Below are 21,924 nucleotides of genomic sequence, written 5' to 3' on the forward strand. Positions count from 1 at the left end.
CCCCCCACCTCCCCATTGCAGCGCATGACTGCCACTGATTCAGCTTTTCCTTTCAGCCGCCTGAACTGATGACGCCCGGCATTCCTGACATTCCCATCATCCTCTGCTCTTCAGCATGGCCTCCGCCCACCCCAGCCCGCTGCTCTCTTCTCCCTCTCTCCCTCTCACTGGCTCCGCACACTAGTTGCACAATGTTGTTGTTGATCACACTAAAAGTCTGTGAACAAAATCAAGGTTAATGTTAGGGAATGAATAGAGCCTCTGGATGCCCCTTGTGAAGCACCTGAACCCCCATCGTGGGGCCCGCCTGCTGTGGAATTGGCTTTTCGCGAAAGGCGCATGACACCAAGATAAAGCTCAACAGTGCAGATCTGAAGCATGTTTCACTGCAGTGTTTCCTGTCTTTTATTATACGGGGGAGATCTCACTGAGCTCAGCTCTTGGGCATGATCCACCCTGTAAATGGCTTGCTTTTGCCATTCAATAATGCGTCTTCTGGAAGTATTTGGTTTTCAGTCCTTTGCACTGCTGGTACAGTATTTTTAAAACCTGCTTTTTCTGCACAGTATACTCTCATCCCATGTAGACAGGGTGGAGTCATAGTATTTCCATATGATCAACGAAGGCACACAGTGCAGCCATTAACTCCCGTATCTTGAGAGGAGATGAGGCACATCGATCAAGAGAGGAGCAGAATGTGTAGGAAGAGGCAGCAGGTAGATTAGAGCAAGGCAGGCTGGGTAATGAAGTACACAGGAGGGAAAGTGAGGAGAATAGATAAGTGGAAATTTAAAATGGCGGTTGGGGGGGGGGAGGAGAGAGGGCGAATGTGCCGGTACCAGAGCCCAGTGAGCCCAACAATGAACAGAACTGAGGCGCCTGGGCGCGAGGGGCACGGGGGCGCGTTCATGGGCGGAACACAAAAGGGAAAAGGGGCCGGTCAGCAGTTAGCGGCCCGCAGCCGCTAGCCGCCGGCGTCCAGCGAGCGTGCATTAGCGTCCGGCGCCCGCGCATGCGAGAGAGAGAGCCTGCGCGATTCCGCACAGCATGCGGCACGACATGCGGCACAGCCCCAGGGGACCCTGCGCCCGACGGAGCGAGGTCAGAGCACTACAAGTTCAGCTTTTTTTCTTTCTTCCTTTCAGGAAAATGTTTGTTTCATTATGAGGGCGTGCGGTGCAGAGTCACAGATGGGGTCTGTGTGTTGAAGGCGATTTCGGGGGAGAACGTTTTCTCAGCTGTGCCTGGGGTGGAATGGGCTGAAAAATTCCTTTCTGTGTGCCACAGATTTTTTATTTTTAATTTTTATGAAGTCTGACAAAGATTGGTGTACTAAAAGAAATGTACACTCATTTAAAATGGTTTTTGCATACATATTAAATAATGTCGGCCTCAAGGAATGAATGAAACTTGGCAGGGTGCTGTGTGCTGCAAGTAGGCAGGTCAGCTTTGGGAAGTTTATTTTATTGAATTAATTTGTCATCGCTATCCTCATGGGCTTCCATTTTGTCTTCACACAATTCATAGTTATCTTTGTAGCATTTTGGCTACAGTTTCTTCCCCATATTCTGTGACCCATAATAAGTGGGGCACAGTGCTCTCCAGCCTTTTCCTTTTGGTAGCACTAGCCAACTGGACTCAAACGAGCGAGATTTATAACCACGCCGAGATGTTTTGCCATCTAGCTGGAATGGCTGTGGACCTAACTGACATTGGCTGGTGTAAGCTCGATTAAAGAGCTTAGCAGTACTTCAGCTTTGCAGTAGAGCTTGTTATTTGACTGGTACAAACTGCTGTGAAATAGCTTGTGTTGTCAGGTTAAATCAGAGCTGGTCCTGTTCACAAACATGAATCACTCCCTCCGCTGAAATGTATATAGTGTTGCTCCGGGGTGGCTGTGACCCTAAATGACTCTATAGAATGTTTATGCCAGCGGTAGGCTCTAGGTTGGATAGCCAGAGGCTCCCAGAGAGGTAACTATGTTAGCTAACTTGGTACCATAAGGTTTGTAAAAGCAGCTGTTTGCATCAGATATATCAATGAGTCTGAGAACTCTCAAAAATCCGCCCCACTGATCTGCCAAGTGGTTAGAGTGGCAAGAACTGATATCTAGGAGCATTATGGAAAATGCTGTTCTGCTTTGCCTCAAGGGTTTTTATGGGAAATATGGTTTTGTTTTTTATTTCTTTTTTTTTTTTTGAAAGGCAAATCTTGGTCGGTTCTGGGAACTATTGAAACAATTCTGCATGACTGATGCCTGCAATACAGATGTGGAGGATTTTCAAAAATGTTGCCATGGTAACAGGATCCTTCCCCTGGGTATGCAAGGTGGGCTAATTTGTGGTCATGAAGTATAAACGGAGGTTACTGTATGTGTTCGAAAGGAGTCTCTGGCTGTCTGTCCTTGTGGAATAAATCCTAATTTATGTGTTGCGTATTGTACACTTCAGAATAGATGTGATGCAACAATGTTTTTTGAATTTCTCTGTATGCACAATGGAGTGTGGTTAGGGGAAGTGTGTTCAGTTATGACCTAGCATAACTACACTGACACATCATAACAACACTGGCATGTCATAACAATACTGTTACTTGTATTAATGGTTCCTCTTTTTTCCTTTTGTGAAATGTTTAAAAAAAAAAAAAGTATATTAAATTGTGTGACGGTGTGGAAGTGCTCCATATCCTTGGCAGTTAAAGCAGTGACAGCCTGGGCCCATGGGACCTGGGTTCTCAGGGTTGTGTCAGCTGCTTTGGCCATTAAAGTTGTGGCAGTTAGCTCTGGACCCCACTCACAGACACAGATGGCATAACTGCCACTGCGATGATGCATGGGAATACAGTTATGCATTAAATGGCAGAAAGGTCACAAGCCAAACGACAATATTACAACTAATTCACTGTCTTATCTTTTACTTATTGCGCTACACACCATCACTTCTGATCTGAAAAATATAATCTATAATTTGTAATCAGTGTAAGATAATGGTAATATGCCTTCTAATTATGGCTTTACTATTTTACCATAATTTTGTAATTACAATAATCTTATGCTGTTAGTGCTTGCGGCAGGCTTGATTTCCGTATCCTCTTCATGAGAAGCTTGCAAAGTGAGCTCCTGAAAGAGGAGCATTCATTTTGCTAACGGCGTAAAGATGGGCTAAATGATTTTTATTCATCTGCTCCGTCGCTCTGCCATATTTCACCGAGCTGCTAATGACGCTAATGTTGTTGACAAAAGCAACGGCGAAGCCCGAGCCCCCCTTTTGTTCTCAAGGCTCTCCCAGCGCCCCGTGCTTTTTTTGGCACGCATTATCGGCTGTGGCCCACTGTCAACAAGAAATATTTTGATTGCCGGCATTAATTTGCGAGGCATTTAGCTGGAGATGAGAGGAGCCGCGTGCTAAGGCCCCCCGGGCGCTTAGCGGACACCCCCGGATCGTCTCCCTGCCGTGATTGGCCCGGTTTCAGCCACAGCGCTGACATTCACGAAAAGGTCGAGTCGAAATGCTGCGGAACGGGGATGGCGACGTTAGCGTGACCCGGTCTGTGTGTGTGTGTGTGTGTGTGTGGGGGCTCTTGCCTGTAGTCTGTCCTAAGGAGAAGGGCAGTGTGCCCAGTCATGCCAGCCCACGGGAATTCAGTGCCCGTGCCAGCTTTCTGAGGACAGAGGACAGTGAGGCAGCGCTGGCAGGGTAGTAATACTAATTGGACTTTGGCTAGAGGTTGCGGGTTTGATTTCCCTGCGGGGCATTGCCGCTGTACCCCCAAGCAAGGCACTCAGCCTGAATTGCTGTAGTAGATAATAAGCATCTAGCTGGGTTGTGTGTAAAAAATGTGAGCTATGTAAGTCACTGGGTTCAAGCACAAACCATTACCTCAAGTGCGTTTCACTACGAGTGTGTTCAAATCCACAAATCCGGTAAGGCTGAAATTAAAACTGCACGTAATATCGCAGTGCTTCTTCAGTCCTTTTGGCCGCGCGTGGATTTTATAAGTTTTGGAACAGTTGCTGCTTTTTTTCAGGGAGTCTAACTGCCATCTCTCGGCCAACTCGGGTGTTCCGGAAACTTCACTGCAGACTTTTTTGGCCGTGACTGGAAGGAGCCGGCCCTGAAAGGGAAGTCCCCCATCGCCGTCCGTCTCCCTGACTGGCAGGAACTTCCTGTGATTCCACATAAGAGACACTAGAGGGAGGCTCAGATGAGCTAACTAGGCCTCTCTCTTTAAACACTGTGCCCACATACTGCTGTGGTTGCAGTTATTGTAGTGATAATTTCCCTTTTGCTGGGTTGGTGTTTGGCTGATGCGCTGTGTCAAATGGATTCCAAAACTACTACTGCGTACTTGTGTTCTGATTGGTCCTGAACCTCCCACTCACCCAGCTCACCCACTTTGTTCTCCAGAACATTCTCTGGGACTGTCTGGGAACGAATCGGAGCCAATCCTTCTCAGCACGTTCTCTCTCATTGAAATACGCGACCTTTTGTCCAACGATAATATTCATATTGAGATGCAACGAAGCGCATTGTGCCTTCATTGCTCGACAAAACGTTCCGTGCACAGCGTGTTCTCCTATCTCATTGCCGTATTGTTGTGTCAGTTAGTCTGGAACAAAAGTTGCTCTGCAAAAAAAAAAAGTTCCCACAGAATTTCCAAAATGAATATTGGGGGGGGGGGGGGTAGAACAACAAATGGCATCCGTTCAATCCTGAGCAGAAATAATGGCTCCAGCAAGACCCGCCTGCTCCCCAGTCAGTTTGTCGCGGTGAACTGTGCTCTCCGACGGAGTAGAATGAGCTGCTGTAATCCCCGTCCCCTTAGCCTGAAAACAGCACATCATGCTTTCATTTACTCGGCTGATTACTGCAAGAAGGGCATCACCGTCACTTTGCGTTCACTCAAGAGGCTCGCTATGATCCATCACTGGCATCCATTGACCTTTCATTCTGCTCAGTTCTTGTTTAAGGGGGGGACGGGGAGGGCCTGAAAGTGAGGGGAAAAAAAGCTGATTCCTGTCAGTGAAATTCAGCAGTGTAGGCTGAACTGGGAATAACGGCGAAATGAAGTGGTTCTCGCAGTGCAGGACTGGAAACACTGGGATGGGAGATCCACAGTATCGGGCCCAAGTGGAGACATTCCGTCGGCTGTTGACAAAATGGCGGACCTGCTGTGATTGACACTGAAAATGAATAATGTCCCCGGGGCTCTGGAGCCCAAAACCCAATCACCCAAGCTCCATTAGGTCAGCGATCTACACGTCCAGAGGAATCCCCTATCTGCACTGGGAAGGAACCGAGTGTGTGTTGACTGTGTGGTGCTGGGACCTCTTTGTGATCCATTTTTCCAGCCTTCGAGTTTTTCCGTCCCCCTCTTTTCATATGACAATCCCCTCATGTGCTCTGCACACGTGTGTTCCACGACCCTTCATTTTTAATGGCGACAGCTCTGGGTCCATACCAGGAAATGCACCCATGAATAATTCAAATGCACTTACCAAAGAAAATAAGCTTTCCCCCCCACTCAAAACGAAGGGAGGCCTATCACCGATAGCGTGAGCGCATGTAGCGTAGCATTAATCCATTTTGCTACTTAACTCTTTGCTTTAAATGTCAAGCAGCTACGCCGCGTGTGAGCGACTGAGCTGCACTTGAGCTGGAGCGCGCTGCGTTGTATCTGTGTGACAGAATAACAGCCTGGGGGCCATCGGGGGTTCTTTAGCCTGCATTTCACGCTCTGCGGAGTACGATAGGAGGAATTCATTCAGAGTTGCTATGAATGATTGATGGCTAATTTTGATCTCATGTCACTGTAAAGTCTAAAGACGCCAAGTCTGTTTGATGGGGGAAAAGATCAGTTGCCTAACTGGTAACTGGTAATGATAATTTAACATGTACATGTGTCTAATTGCAGCCTGAGATCAATGGTGGGCTTTCCGCATGGTGAATTTTTATCACTGAGCGTTGTGCTGGAGTGTATTTTAAAATGGACTTGGCTTGTTAGACGGAGCATGCCCGCATCAAATCAGTGATCAGGCTGGACCATGAGAAGTTTTCTTTTCAAGTAGAAGCTCTCCTTGTGCTTTCAAACGTAAGCTATGAAGTGTCGATACGATCAGAAGATTTTAAGTCTGAAGCTGCCCCTACATTCAGGTGTATGTTATGTATTGTTCCCGGATCGGGAGTTTTAACCGTGTGATTGCGTGTTATTTTTTAGAGTCTGCGTGTTAAGGCTGAGTTTTTCGCACTGAGGCACTGCTGCCCAACATAATGCAGCGCACTCTCTCTCTCTCGCTCTCTCAGACGTTAAAACGCTCCCCGGGAAAACGTCTGGGAAAATCGATATCCTCTGCGCGCGTGTCAGATGCAGGGCGTGTTTCGATTGGGACAGGAGTCAGAATGCCTTTAAGCCCGGGTAACATGCTTGTTCTCTGATGCTGGGAGCTGGACCAGGCGTCCAGCCGCTGAATGAACAGGTTTAGTGTTATTCACGCTCACGGCACCGAATGAGCAATTGCTCTGTTGTGGATTCACGCCATGTTTTGCGTAAAGTTAGCCTAATCTCTGTTTGAATGCTACTGTCTGTGATAGACTTTAACCCATTATCTTAACCCGTTCATTTCATCGCCATTTATATTGCACCCAGGATCAGGAACCGTAACTAAATAAATAAATGTTAAAAATGTTATGTGAATCTCGGTCTGCTTAAAAGATTATTTTATATAGGCATTTGGAAATGAAGCATAACATGGAGCATCCATGGGGTAATTTTCTCCACGCACACTGTGGGTTGATTCAAATGCACATGCATGCAATGTCTCTTCACAGCTGGTTAGATAAGAACACGCTTTTCCACAAATGAGATTCCACCGTACTTGTGCTTTCAGCGTTCATAAATATGTAAGTGGACTGAGCTCTGTCAGAGATCCATATAGAGCGCATGTCGCATATCCAGATCGCCTCAGTCCATGCACAGATGCATGCACTACCCATGGCCTGTGTGCTTCAGTATGTCTCCTTCACCTGTCAGTGCACTGCAGTTCGGCTCCTGCCTCACTGGTTTGGCCTTCTGATGATTCTCTATGCTTCTCTCTCCATAATGTGTTAATAACATTGTTATTGCTGCAGCCATTGTGTTAATAATGTTATTGCTGCTGTCAGCATGTTAATAACAATGTTATTAACGTCTTAATGACTGTTATTCCTGAAGACGTTGTAGATTTCCTGTGTTATTTCCCGTGTTCCCTGTCATGAACTCAGTAAAATGCAGGGTTTTTCCCTGGCTGTAGCACTATGAGGAATGTTCAGAACTTGCTCTTCCGTCGTTAACCAAACTCACCGTGTTAATGAACATGTGTTAGCCCTCCGGGTGGGCACATGTAACTAACTAGCTAACTATATGAGCATCTGTGACATGGTGCTCACTGCTGGTCCACACCAGATTAAACTCACCTTAATGAACATGGATAAAAGTGCCACCGCATTAGACATTAATTTCTGAACATTCCAAGCGTGATATTATTTCATTTGATTTCTATCTATGTACCATCGATCTCCCTACAGATGGCAGCAGAACCAGGCTAATGAGCCGATTAAAATTTAGTCTGTAGGAACAAACGTATCAAGATAAATGCAATCGCACACACCAGACTCTAGCGTTTGTACGTAGGTAAAAGATTATCAGTACTTTGGTCTAGCAATGCATGGGAATTTATATGATAAGGTCTTCCAACCTCTCTGACATTGTACTATTAATTATGGAAAGATTAATAAAAATTCCCTTTTTTGCCTTGCCTTTAGATGGAATTATCTTGGTAGTTTTACAGCCTTAGGTTTTTTATTTATTTGTCAATAATGTAAATCCCATAATCTTTAAGTATGGTTTCTTTGGACATATTATGCAATGTGTGTGTATATATAGGCTATATTACAGTTCATCATTTGGTAGACTTATCCAGCGTGATGTGCGCAGATTGTTTTTTTGTTTTTTTTAAAATGTACAATTTGTTTATTTTTACTGATGCAATTCAGTCTAAGAATGTCACTCAAGGGTACAACCCCCCCCCCCCCACCATTGGGAATGAGAGTTACAGGCACAGCTCCCTGACCGTTAGGCTCCAGTGTGAGGAGCCTGGCCTGCAGTCTGCTGTTTGCTGTTTGTAGTGCGTTAGCCTTGAGCATCTGCAGCACTTCCTGAGCATCCACTGTGAAGCAGCAGCTCTGATTCACCCCGACAGCACCACTCAATACAACCAGTGCTGTGTGTCATGCGCTTGTGTCCTCATGTGATATCATCAACAAAATGATACACACGAACGCACACACACACACTCACACAAACACACACTCGCATGTATGTATGCACATACTGTACACTCAAATATGTAAACTCACACATGTATGTATGTATGCACATACTGTACACTGAAACGCTCTCTCTCACACACACACACACACACACACACACTCACATGTATGTATGCACATACTATACACTCAAACATGCACACACACACACATGTATGTATGCACATACTATACGCACACACACACTCACATACACTATGGCAGTTGTACTGTGAGTGAGTAGCAGAGGGGGCGGGGGGGCGGGGGGAGGCCTGCCCGTTGGATGCCCCTGTTAGAGGCGGTCCGCTGGGCCCGTGCGGGGCATGAGATCTGGCACACGGGCACACGCTCTTTTTGTAGGTCAATGTGTCCACACGGGCACACGCGCATTTCACGCAGCGCTTCACAATCAGTGCCCTGCTGTCAAGAGGGAGGCCGTATAAAGCACCGCGTGGGGATCACTCACAAGCGCGCGCACCTACACACACACACACACACTCGCACACTCACACACAGAAATACCCTGCAGATATAGGCCTCTGTGCTGCATATGAGTGCGCTGAAAATGTAATGCACATGCATAGAATAATATATGTGTGTGTGTGTGTTTGCAAAGAGGCTACTACAGCTTGTAGCCTCAGGCTGTGCTACAGCTCAGGAGCGCACACAGCGGCTGCCGCTAATTGTGCTTCCATTGTACACAATGTGGCGCTGGGTAGCGTCCCTAAAACTCACGCTGGCACACTGGTGCTGCCCTGAGCCAGCCTCGTCTCTACGGAGACTCCACCCAGCTGCACAGAACCCTTCAGTACGCTGGCCCGTATCTACAGCATTTCACCTGCAGTGGTGGTGACAGGAAACGGTGCGTTTAGCAGAAAAACGGCCGGTGCTTTGTAAATAAAGTTTCGCGTGCACACGCACACGCATACACACACACACACACACAAGCTTTGTCCGAGGAACTGGAACAGAGGCGGAGAGCTCTCGCCGGTGCTCCAAACGGTTTTGAGTCTCTCATTCGCATCGGCAGCCAAACTGAACACTTCATCTGGAATGATCTGAGGGAAGCCCCGCCCTCCCTCTGTGTCTCTGCTCCCTCTTCACTCCGGGATCAATGGCCTCTGAGTCGAACCCCATTTCCCCGGTACCCTCCCTCTTGGTCCCGTAAGCTGATGTGTTTCTGCTCTGCGACGGGCACTGGATGAACCTGCCCAATGCTGTGAGCTCTCGCTATCTTGGTCTTCGTATGCCTTTATCCGTTTGCTCTGAAGGCAAAGCTTTTTTGCGTTGTGCTATGACCAGTGCCTTCCTAAAGGTGTGGGGTCAAGCCGCTGTAAGGCGCAGTGTTGGGAGTCATGGCCCACATACATATCCAGCCATTCTGAATAATTCATCCGCACCGTTGCCATGGCACCAGCTCCTCGCAGTGACATCGGGAGTGTCTGCTGTTTGTAAACTGCTGTTGATTCAGAGCGGATCTCACTGGATTTAATGCTTTTCGCAAATATGCTTGTGGTTAAAACTCAGCAGAGCGCTACACTGCACACTGTGTCTCCTCCAGCAGGTTTCCCCCCGGCCCGGCCAGCCTTGCCGAGCTCGGGAGTGATGATGCATTATGGGTAAAGATGTTATCATCACTTTATTGTTCACCGCTTTCAACGCTGCCGAAGGTTCCCTGAATCGGGATGCATTTCTCTTTGTTTTTGTTTTAAATGAAGTGGTGTGTGATGAAGGGGCCTTGGACAGGGCCTGCACCATTCCCTGCAGGACACAGAGTTCACGCAGAGTTTACTGCCCTCCTGATGGAGTTGTTGGCGCCGTGTTGTTTTGTGAGAGATTGTGTGTTTAATGCTCAGCATGGCCACCCGCGGGGGGGGGGGCGGTCCCTGATGTGTCTGCTTCAGCAGGTCCACCGCTGGTTTTCCGTCTCACCTGGGGACCAGCCACAGAGACACCGTCGTGTCCCCCCCCACACCCCCCACCCCGATCCGCTGGAAAGCTGTGAATGCTGCTCATTATGCCCAAATGGACATTGATCGCAGATCGCTGACTTCTGAGTACTCCTTCCTGTTTGGCAGAGCCTACAACTCAAAGGGAGGGGACTGAGCTTCTGCAGGATTGAGTGTGTAAGGCTCAGGCTAGTATTTGAGTGTGTAAGGCTCAGGCTAGTATTTGAGTGTGTAAGGCTCAGGCTAGTATTTGAGTGTGTAAGGCTCAGGCTAGTATTTGCGTGTGTAAGGGAAAATGGTCCCAGTGATGCTAGTCTGGATGTCCCCCGTTGTCGTGGTATCACATTTGTCATGTGACTTGGCCAGTGGCCCCTGTTGCGGTCGTGAGCGATGGGCTCAGCCTTGGCCCCGGGGTCCTGATTAATGCGGCCAGTCAGCAGCAGGCCTGCTAGGTGTGTGAGCGCTGAAGGCTCCTGCCCCCCCCAGGGCATTATGGGATGGCTGTCCCCTCCCTCTCTCTATGCCTCTACCCAATACCAGTTGTTAGTTCTCCATTAAACCCTCAGTTATTTGCAATTCTCCAAACCCCTCTCTCTCTCTCTCTCATTGCTTTTCCTCCAGGAAGAAAGACTTCAGGAGCCTGAACGCTGTTCATTGACCACTTTTTTTCAATGCTTTATTTGGATGCGCCGAGTTTGTCAACCGCACACAAGACGCATGAACCCTGCGCCCCTGGTGCTTTGGCTAAAATTTTATATTTAGCGCAAGACTGAAACAAAGGTGACCTGTAAGCCCACAGGTTTACCTCCCCTCCGCGTGTGCGCATGGATGAACAGGTTTATTTATTCATGGTTTCCATGACCCATTTCTTGGCATTTGGAGATGTAAAAAGGAAACCGTAGCGCTTTTTCCACTTAGCATGCCTGTGGTGTCCTGTTGTCATTAATAATAAACACCGGAAATCATCTTACCAGTTCTGTGCTGCAGCGTTTTTTAAAAATAATTTGGAGAGGATAAAATTAGAATTTTTATTAAGTTTGACAGATACATTTATCATCCTCTATAAATCATATCGATAATCATATAATCATGCTGCCATATGCTGAGGGACAGTGGGTAAACAAATGAAAAATAATTATTACATTATTACACTCTGTATGTGTGTTTGTTTGCATATATATGCATGCGTATGCATATGGACATTACATACAGTACACATCTGGATGTATGTATGTGTTTATGTACAGTGTGTATATATATATATATGTATGTATATACTTGCAAATATACGCACGTATGGAAATGCACATGTACGCACGCACCTATACCAACATGGCGCATATCATTACCGTTTAGACTCTCACGTTTGTGCATGTGAACGTGTTCAATATACTTTGGCAACGGTAACGCCAATAAAGCACCAGCTGGATTCAGAAGCGTGTTTGGTATGGACTGCTCTTTGTGTCGGTGGGGCTGCTTTTCCCCGGCCTCTCTGTCTCCTCGGCCTCTTCTGTTCTCCTCAGCGGTGCTTTTAGAGGAGATGGAGTCTCTCTGTGAAAAGGGTATGGGGGTGGGGGGGGGCATATTGTGTGTGTGAATGGGGAGGCGGAGAGGGCACGGAGAGCGCTGAAATGCTCACAACGCGCTCCTTCCCCCCCCCCCCCCAAGATCCTGAAGGCCAGTCCTGCAAGGCCAGGGGGTTTGAGGAAATGGCCTCTTCATGACTAGAAGGGGGGGGGGCGCGAGTCTTTTCCTCCTCAGGCGAACATTGGGCAGTAAATCCTGGCTTTGTAAACCTTGTTCCTTACCCGCGCTCGCTCCCCGCGCGTGTAATTGTCCCCTGACAGGTTAATGGAGTGTGTGTGCTCATGCATATTGAGTATTGATTTCTGGCGTCACCGGCTCGGTGGTGACTCACTAAGGCCTTTATTCTCCAAGGCAAGGGCATGCGCGGAATGCAGTGTATGTTAGCATTAATCCGTATGAAATACCTGCTGTATAAATCATATGGATTAATACTAATTAATTATCATTGTAATCAGTTTTATGACCTTATGGCATGTGTGTCCACATGACTGCATCTCCGATTTCATCTGAAGGAGTAAAATTTTTTGATTTCACGATGGTGTGATGAAGGTGCATGTCCAGGAGGAATCGACTGTGCTGCACCTTTTTTTCCCAAACCCCTGGAAGACTTGAGAGTGCCACAAAGTGAACCCGCCTGAATCTCAGGAACACTGTGCTGTCACAAATGTGCTGTGGTCTGAAGGCTCATGCGTATCATCGTCTGCAGGTGTTTGCGCGCTCTCACCACACGCATCGCTGCAGTACCGCTGGGCAAAGCCTCCGTCTCCACTCCTGCACACAGAGCCGGACTCTGGCGTCAACGCTCCCTGCAGGTCCTCGGGGGCCACAACCCTGGTTTTTTTTTTTTTTTGGCGCATTTTGGGGCCACAGCCACATTCTTGCCTAGGGCCCCCGAATCCCGAGGGCCAGCTCTGGCTGCATATCACCTGAACCACAGAAAGTGAGGCTGGTGTAAAATGGCACAGAGCCCAGTGCTGGTGTAAAATGGCACATCCACACCGCTGAACGCTGAAGAACCGAGAAGCACTCTGCGTATAGGCGAAGGCGGTCGGGCCGCACCAGAGGGGCGGCAGGAGGAGTGGCCTCCCCGAGCAGGCGGTCTGGGGGGAGCGCGAGCGGACCCGAGCGGGTCTGGAGAGGAGCCCATCTCCAGCAGGGTGACTTCACTCCAGCGCTCCTCTCTCCTCTCCTCTCCTCTCCTCTCCGCGCTCCCTCCCCGCTCCCCGCCTCGCTCTTCCACAATGCGCTTCCCACACACTCTCTCCGCCGCTGCCAGCTTCCCCTTTGTGTCCCATCACCATAACAACAAGCTCGGCGCATCTCGGAGAGAGAGCTCTGTCCGCGGCTCAGTGGCGGGGGGCTGGTGAGAGAGGAGCCTCTCTCTCTCTCTCTCTCTCTCTCGCGCGCTCTCTCTCTCTCCTTTCCTCTTCCTCTCCGCTCTGCTCCTCTCCGCTCCGCTCCGATCGGCCCTGCACGTCCCCCTCGCCGCGGAAACAGGGGGATGAGCCGCGGGGAGAGAGGCGGGAGCGCACCGGGAGAAGGGCGGCGAAATGACGCAGCACATGGTGAGTGTCCGGCCAGGGGCCCCGGGCGTGCCGGGCGGGCCGGGCGGCTCCGGCGGGCTGTGTGTGTGTGTGTGTGCGCGTGTGTGTGTGTGTGTGTGCGCGTGTGTGTGCGTGCGTGCCTGTGCAGGGAGTTATGTAACCGCTGTAACCACCAAGGCGAAAGACCGCGCTGGAGATGTGCGTTCGGCGTCTGCGCCGAGCCCGTGAGAACAGGAGAGATCTCTCTAAGCGTCTCTTAATTCCACATTTAAAAGGCGTGGATCACGCCCTCCGTCGGGCTGCATTGTCAAAGTGCTGGAGCAGGCGCTGGAAGTAGCTCGAATGCTAACGGTAACAGTTGCTCTAATGAGAGCGCCAGTGGCAGGAGCGTAAGTGCTGCTGGAGATGATGCAGTTGCCGTGGCTGCTTTGGGTGTCAGTGGCTGAGCCGTGCTCAGCTCCTGCCCTTGCTGTGTGCAGTGTGTAAGGAGGTGTAATGTAAGGAAGTTTTAATGTGCGTGAAGACAGTGAGTGCTCGCATTGATGCTCAGCTGCCATAGGATTCGGTGGCCAGTGATACTGTATAGGCGAGGCACAGGTTTTTTTTTTTTTTTAGAGAGCTCTTTAATTATCCATATTGTCAGTATTATTCGGGAGATGTTAGGGCTGGTGCACGGATGGCACAGCTGACTCCAGGGGTACTTTGAGCGCTCGTAGGGGAGTGGAGGGGTGGGGGGGGGCTGGAGAGGGGGGGCTGTGTGTGTGTGCACGCTCTGATTAGAGGCCACAGTGGGACTGCATGCGCCGGTCTGTGGGGATTATGTAATGCAGCTGGGGTCATAGCCTGACATTATCATCAAACAGACATTAATATGGATGAATGTGTCTTTCTTCAATTAATGATGAGGGTGTGCCAGTACATTACAGTAGGTGTGTGTTTCAGTGTGTGCGTAGGTTCACGTGTAGGAAAATGTGTGTGTGCGTGCGTGTGTGTGTGTGTGTGTGTGAGTACAGAGCTGTGCTGCTTTTCTCACTTGGACGTTTCTGGTCTCCAGGAGCTTTGCAATAGATCTGAAGCTCCCAGATATTCAACCCAGACGTCTGTATCTATTAGTGCTCTGTCTGTGTCTGTCATATCCACTCCCTCTGTACATGTATCTCTGTGACTGATATTGCTTTTGAGAGGTTTAGCATGTCCAGCCAACAGTCAGTGAGCACATGTGAGTCACGTGTGCATATGTGTGTGTGTGTGTATGCATGCATGTGTGTGCGTGTGTGTGTATGCGTGCATGTGTGTGTGTGTGCGCGCGTTTGTGTGCATGTGCATGCATGTGTGTGTATGCGTGCGCGTGCATGGGTATGCGTGTGTGTGTGTGTGTGTGTGTGTGTGTGTGTGTGTGTGGGCGGCTACCTTGAATTTTGCATTGTGACAGCTCCTCAAAGCTCTCCTCCACTGCAACCTGGAGGCAGCCTGGCCTCACTCAGAGCTGAGGGAGTGAAGCGAAGGCCCAGCGAGGCGCGTTTGGATGCGGACGCGCGAGCGAGCCGCGTTTCACATCCCCAGCGCCGTCCCCGCCGCCGCCTCCCGCCAGACCTGCCGCGGCCGCCATCGCCGGACTCTTTATCTAATTATCTCCCCCGGCGATCGATCGCCATCGCCGACGGCTTCATCACCGCCCGGCCGTGACTGAACGCTTTGAATCGGCGTTCAGATGCAAAGAGAGAGAGACGCCCGATTGCGTCTTACCGTGGCCTGAACACGGCGCTCAGCAGACCAGGCGTGCGTCTGCTCAGAAGCAAACGGGACTTATTTGGGGGAGGGGAGGGAGGGGTTTTGCCTGGCCTGGTGTACCTGTGTGCTCTGTCTCTGGTGTAACTGCACAGCGAAACGTCCCAGTGTTAATTCAACACTAACAGAGTGCGTGTGAGTCCGATAGGGACCCACGCGTACTCTGCTAAGAGCAGATTTAAAACCCAACGCTTCCCTGTGTGTGTCTCGCCTGTGCTGGGTAGGAAATGACACCCCAGCGCAGGTTTCAGCACAGGGGGAGAGGTGGCGTGCTGAGAGGAGCACACACCTGTGCAACGAGGGCTGTTTCCATGCCTACCTGCGTCAGAAAGCTCTCCTCCTGCACTCTGACACACTCTTGCTCAGCCGTGTGTCTAACCCACAGCGCTGCTCTCACAGAGCACTCCAGCCCTCCATACACACTGCTGCTGCTCTGGAGAGCACAGAAACAGACTGTGGTGCAGTCTGGGAAAATCAAATCATCTCATACTGTATACTGTAGTCCATTTCAAGATTGATTATTATATTATATTGTGTAGTTGACAGGAAAAGTTTTCATGGGTTCATTAGCTGTCATTTGGTTTCCAAGTGGACTGTGATGTCAATCATAATGCTTTTAAAAGCTCATTTCTGATTGGAGGAGCTTGACTGTTGCTGCAGCCCAGCTCCTATTTTTCCCTCTGCAGTGCTGAGTAATGTACTGGCATGTTCCTCCTGCAGCCCTCGCACAACCCTCATCTCTCTCTCTCTCTGTGTCTCTATGTCTCCCTCTCTCTGTCGCTCTCTCTCTCTCTATGTCTCTCTCTCTCTCTCTCTATGTCTCTCTCTCTCTCTCTGTCTCTCTCTCAGGCGAACTTGAAGAAGTTTATGGAGTATGTCCAACAGAGGAACGTTGAAAAAGTGGCGAAGTTACTAGAGAAGGGGCTTGATCCGAACTTCCACGACCCAGACACGGGAGGTAAGGGGCCTGTGCTGCGTTTCCCTCAGATGGAGATGCAGTACTCTTGATTTGTCATTTTTGTGACAATCGAAAGCTGGTTCCGGTAATATTTTCAGCATTCAAGACACACCTCAATTATGACACCCACAATTATGATATAAAGACGTATGTGTTAAATTTCATTCAGTACATTTCCCCAATGCAAGTTTAATGATATTTAATTTGCGTTGGGGAAGGCATTGAATATAAATCCCTGTGTGACTGAGGGAGTGATGAGTCAGATGCAAGATGCTCGCGGTCCCTGTGGATCGTGTGTATGGCGGAGAGCTCGGGGCTTGGCAGCGGTGTGCGGTTATCGGCCTGCTACAGGAGACCGCTATAAAGGGGAAGGAGACAGGAGTGGGCAGAGCTGATTGTTCTGCTGGGGCCCGGCCAATCAGCAGCCACGATCTCCCTCTGCAAGGACGCCTGTCTGCCGGTACCCAGACATGGCCGAGCTCGTTCGTTTCCGTGCTCTTACATTGCCTGCTCCCGCACGGCCATGTTTTCGGGGGGGGGGGGGGGCAGAGAGAGGGGGTAGCTTGGGTCACCTGTCCATGTCAAGGGGCGGAGCTAGGGGGTTATGACAGGGAAAGCTTTCCACGGCACCAGCAGGTGCAAAGGGCCCCAAAAGGCGGGGTGTGTGCGCGTGCGCGTGTGGTAACTTGGGGGGGGGGATCTAGAAATGATTTTCCCTGTGCAAATAATTTCTAGATCCATGCCAGTCTACCACCTGTATTGGCCTTCATCAGTCTGGCTGCTCTGTCAGAATTTGCTTACTTTCATCAAAGCACTACTCAGGACTCGGGGTCAGTTCCATTTCATTTCAAACCCAATCCCGTAAATTAAATGAAGTTCAATTTATGAACCGCAAAAATGCCGGTAATAAGAGGATGATGTCGTTTGATGAGGGGTTTTTTTTTCCCCCAGTGAATTTAAATTCACTTCCTGAGCAGTACGTTTGCCCTTCGGGCGGGAAATGGGTTTACATTTGGTTCCTCCATGTTTGATTAGGGGGGGGTGTCAGTCACGGTTTACCTGTGCGGGAGGGAGCACCTCAGGCACATGACCGGGACAGTGGAAGGCTGGGGCTTGACGGGCCCGTTAGGAGTCGGAGGCAGGAGCAGGTGAGCGAGGAGCTGATTACCGAATGTTGGGCCCTGCATCCGATGAGCGCATTACGCTCCCGTTAGCCGCTGGGGGAGGCTCGTTTGGGGGAGGGGGGACGGCTGAAGCCCCCGCTGCCCGGGTGAGGCTAACGATGCTAACTCATGCAAAGCAGCACGCTCGACGCTAGCACCTTCAGAGCTTCTCCTCCACGAGCGGGCCAGACGTCTCCAAACACAGAGCGCCATTTGCATCTGGACTGGAGACGCACAGATAGAAAAGACTAGAATGAGGCTGTGAATGATGTGCGCATTATGGGTTATCGATGGATACAGATTCAGAAGGTGTATTACAACAGTCGTAGAGTTTTATTATCTTATTTTTTACTTCTCTTTGTTTTGTTTTTTTTTACCATTAACAGCCCATTTGAATTGCTTACCTGTTTTCCCCAGCGGAGTGTTTGATGTGAATGTGCTGCCCGACAGCTTTTCTTACCCTAAATATGCAATAAATCTGTCATTTCGGCTGCGCCGCGCTGCTCGTGGATGGGGTAATTTTGTGTAATGCAGCGTTGGCAGCGCCGTTTCTCAGGAGCTTGGCAGACCGGCCGTGTCGGTTCTTTTTTATTAGATTGCACTCTCGTTCGGGACGCGAGGGGTGCCAGTTGGTGATTTTGTTTGTGCAGCCAGGAGCCGTGGTCTCGCAGCGCGGAGACGCAGCTTAACGAAGGGAAAAGTGTTCAGGCAGCCGCAGCTGGGGGAATGGGTGTGAGAGAGCAGACGCTGCGTCTCCCTGGCAAAGGCCCCGCTGAGAAACTGCTCTGAGCGCCGCCTGCTCATTTCTGCTGGCTTGGTGACCCAGTTTTGTGTGTGTGTGTGTGTGTGTGTGTGTGTGTGTGTGTGTGTGTGTGTGTGCGTGCGTGTGTGTGTGTGTGTGTGTGTGTGTTTGTGCGTGTGCGTGTGCGTGTGTGTGTATGTGCGCACGTGTGTGCGTGTGTGCAGAATGCCCGCTGACCATGGCGGCCCAGCTGGAGGGATGTGCCGAGCTGATAAAGGTGCTGAAGAGCGGTGGAGCTCATCTGGACTTCAGGACCCGAGACGGGATAACAGCCCTGCACAAGGCCGTGAGGACCAAGAACCACACCGCCCTCATCGTGAGTATATACACACCACACACACACCACTCACACACTCACACACACACCGACACACACACACACACACACACCACTCACGCAAGAAACACCAACACCAGCCCTAATCGTGAGTATACACACACACACACACTCACACACACTCTACACACACACACTACAGTTCCAACACACAACCACACGCCTCACTCGATAACACACTCTCTCACACCCACACACACACACACACACACACACACACACACACATTCACACCCACCAAGAACCACACCGCCCTCATCGTGAGTATACACACACACACACACACACACACTACACACACACTCACACACTTACAGTATACGCATACACACCAACAACCACACAGCCCTCATTGTGAGTATGTATACACACACACACAGTAGAAGCCTGGGGGTGATTCAGTACTCTACACCCCCTCTTCAGCTGTGGAGGCAGGTTGTGTTTGCCATCTTTCATTTTTAGATGTCCACATAATCTGTATGATGAGTCATCTAATGTGCCTTAAGATGAGTCTGTTAGAGAGTGCTGTGTTTGTCATCATTCATAGATTGTGCCCAGTTGGCTTAACATCCCCTCTGAATGGCTTTAGACATTTGTCTCCTGCAGGTAATAAAATCGTTAAAGATAATTCGCTGTCAGCGGTGTTTCGCGTGCTCAACGGTCTTTTCTGTGTGTTAAAAGAAATGAATTCTGATTGGACTGGCTCTGTGCCCTAACCAGATTGTGCTGCTTTATGCAAATGTTCCCTTAGTCTCCCAGAGCTAAAAAGAAGCAAAATGATTGGACATATTTGGTGGAGCAGATGAGATGGCATCTATCTAATGTTGAAGAATTTGCTCTTATAGGATAATCAATGCGTGCTACTGTAATAATGGGGATGTTGAGTCTGACACATGTGGCCTTAGACTGCTTATGCTTAAGCTCTTCATGCAGTCCCGCAGTCTCATCTTCTTATTCCTGTAGATTCATGGCATGTGCACTCGCATGCTGTGAATATTCTTTTTTATTTTGACTTTATTCCTTGTGTAAAGTGTTCTTGACGTGCTCCGTAACAGTGTGGCCGAACGACAGGGGGCCTTTGGCCGGGCTTTTGCCGTTGTGGAACACACGTACACGTCCCTGTCCTGCCATGGCCTCCCCTGACTCATCAGCAGTGACCTGCTCATCTGGGATTACTCACGAGTGATTCATCCTGACTCATTTATGTTTGTCGCATGGTTTTGTTATGATGGGCCCTGGAGTTGGATGGCAGTGTGTCAGGCCTGGAGGGTTAGTGGTTGGGGGGGGGAGGGGGGGGGGTACAGAGACTGGTTGCTCTGGGGGGGGTTGGGGGGTGAGTGGGGTAAAGCGTGACCTAATGCTCTGGCTCCTCCCCCTCGCAGACGCTGTTAGACCTGGGTGCGTCCCCGGACTACAAGGACAGCCGGGGGCTGAGCCCGCTGTACCACAGCTCCATGGTGGGGGGGGACCCCTACTGCTGCGAGCTGCTGCTGCACGACCACGCCCAGGTGGGCTGCATGGACGAGAACGGCTGGCAGGAGATCCACCAGGTACCGCCTCTCTCTGCCCCGCCCTGCCCCACCCCGCATGCACGTTCACGTGCGCGCACATTCACACATGTGCACCTATGCACATACGCACTCACACATGCACACACACACGTACACTCATGCGCGCACACACCTAGACACATACACACACAGAGGCACCAGCACACCTAGACACACACACACACACACACCTACACACACACACACACACACCTACACACACACACACACACACACCTACTCACATACGACACACACCCATCCACACACACACATCTTCACACATACACACACAAACACCTACACACACATACACATACACACACACACACACACACACCGTGCCCCTCTTCCCGAGGACTCTCACACAGCCGCACCTCCGCGGGCCCCCTGGGCGGGGCGAGTCATGTGATAGCTGTGTAAGTGAGCCGCGGAGCTCCAGTTAAGGCCCGTTCGGTGATGATATGATATTTCGGAGCCTCGGCCCTGACCTTTCCCCGCGCCGGGACGGGGGTCCCCAGAGAGGCTCGCGGTCCCCGTCAGTGTCACGACCGTGACACACACTCAAATTACGTTTTCAGCAGCTGCACTTTCTGCCATCCACTGAACGATGATACCATCGCTAATGTGCACCTCCGGCATCAAAGCCGTGTCCCTCCCCTCCCTCCTGGGACAGTTTTACGGGTTGAGAGTGACGACGGACGTGATGGTGGCCATTTCTGCGTGTCCATATAAACCAGTATAATACACTGGGAGAGCAGGTCACATGCAGTGCCTACAGCAGGCTGTCTGAATGCACTGCGTTTTATACCTGGCTTCATACGGGTTGGATTTAAACCTGACAGATAACGGCTCACAGAATTGTACCTCGGTGGATGCCGGCTTATCGATCGGTACATTGATCCGTTGAGGAAAAGTGCGTCTACTGACTGCGCCAACAGAGAAGGTGTCTGCTGAGAAGTACAGATAGAGAATTGTTCAGCTGGTAGGAAACGTGATTTTTGATCGAGTCCATTGACACCCCACCATAAACACTACAATGAAAGGAGGAATCATTTTCAGTGTTGTGTGAAGTGCTTGTAAATTTTGCATCCACCTACGGCCATGCCCCCCCAGAATGCAGTTATTGCAGGATCTGCATCAGGAAACTGGATGTTAAATCAGAATGTTTTTTAGAGCATCCGCTAAGGCCTTAATGTGGATCTAAATGAGCGCACAGGGCCAAAATGGACTCATATTCTGCTGTGCAAGGAGCTGAATCACCTGAAGTTATTGGGTTATTCTTCACAGCACCGTTTTGAGATTTAAAAAAAAATGCTTTACACTAATTTTTCCTGAGTAATCGCTGTGAGAAATTTCGAGCAAAGACATTGTGTAATATCACACAAGGTGAAAAAAATCTTTCAAGCTGCTATTACTTAGTGCTTTGTCTTTCTGCACATGCAGGTTCAAACATCATTTTGAAGACACAACCCCCCCCTCCTCTCTCTCTCCCTCTCTTCATCTCTGTGTAATGGAAGTGTTGATAGCGTACATGTCTGAAGATGCATGTTGCTGTGTAAATAAGCGGGAGCTGGGAGAGGATAATGGGGTGTGGTGTGGTGCTGGTGGTGCTGGTAATAACACAGCGCAGAGCCGTCTATCTCTCTCTCTCTCTCTCTCTGCTGATGGCTGTGAGTGGGCTGCTGGGATGGCGTGCACATGCACAGCCTCCCACACAGCCAGCGCAGGAGAGAGGAGTCAGAGCGCACTGCTGACTGGCAGGGGCCCAGACAGTCTGCATTTACACACGCGCACACAAACACACATGCACACATACGCACAAAGTGCACACACGGACATATGCAAACCCTCATACATACACACACATGCACTCTTACATATACATGTGCATGCATTTA

At 49.9% G+C, this 21,924-nt stretch overlaps 1 protein-coding gene across 1 annotated transcript in view; it reads left to right on the forward strand.

The window, feature by feature from the left end:
- LOC135245803 (SH3 and multiple ankyrin repeat domains protein 3-like) overlaps positions 1-21,924 on the forward strand; it is a 176,311-nt gene that overhangs the window by 70,856 nt on the left and 83,531 nt on the right. Inside the window, 3 exon segments of the mRNA XM_064319086.1 lie at positions 16,063-16,171; positions 18,301-18,452; positions 19,856-20,023. Coding sequence (XP_064175156.1) covers positions 16,063-16,171; positions 18,301-18,452; positions 19,856-20,023 — 429 coding nt within the window.

The sequence above is a fragment of the Anguilla rostrata genome, chromosome 19, assembly GCF_018555375.3.
Source record: "Anguilla rostrata isolate EN2019 chromosome 19, ASM1855537v3, whole genome shotgun sequence".
Classification (NCBI taxonomy): Eukaryota; Metazoa; Chordata; class Actinopteri; order Anguilliformes; family Anguillidae; genus Anguilla; species Anguilla rostrata.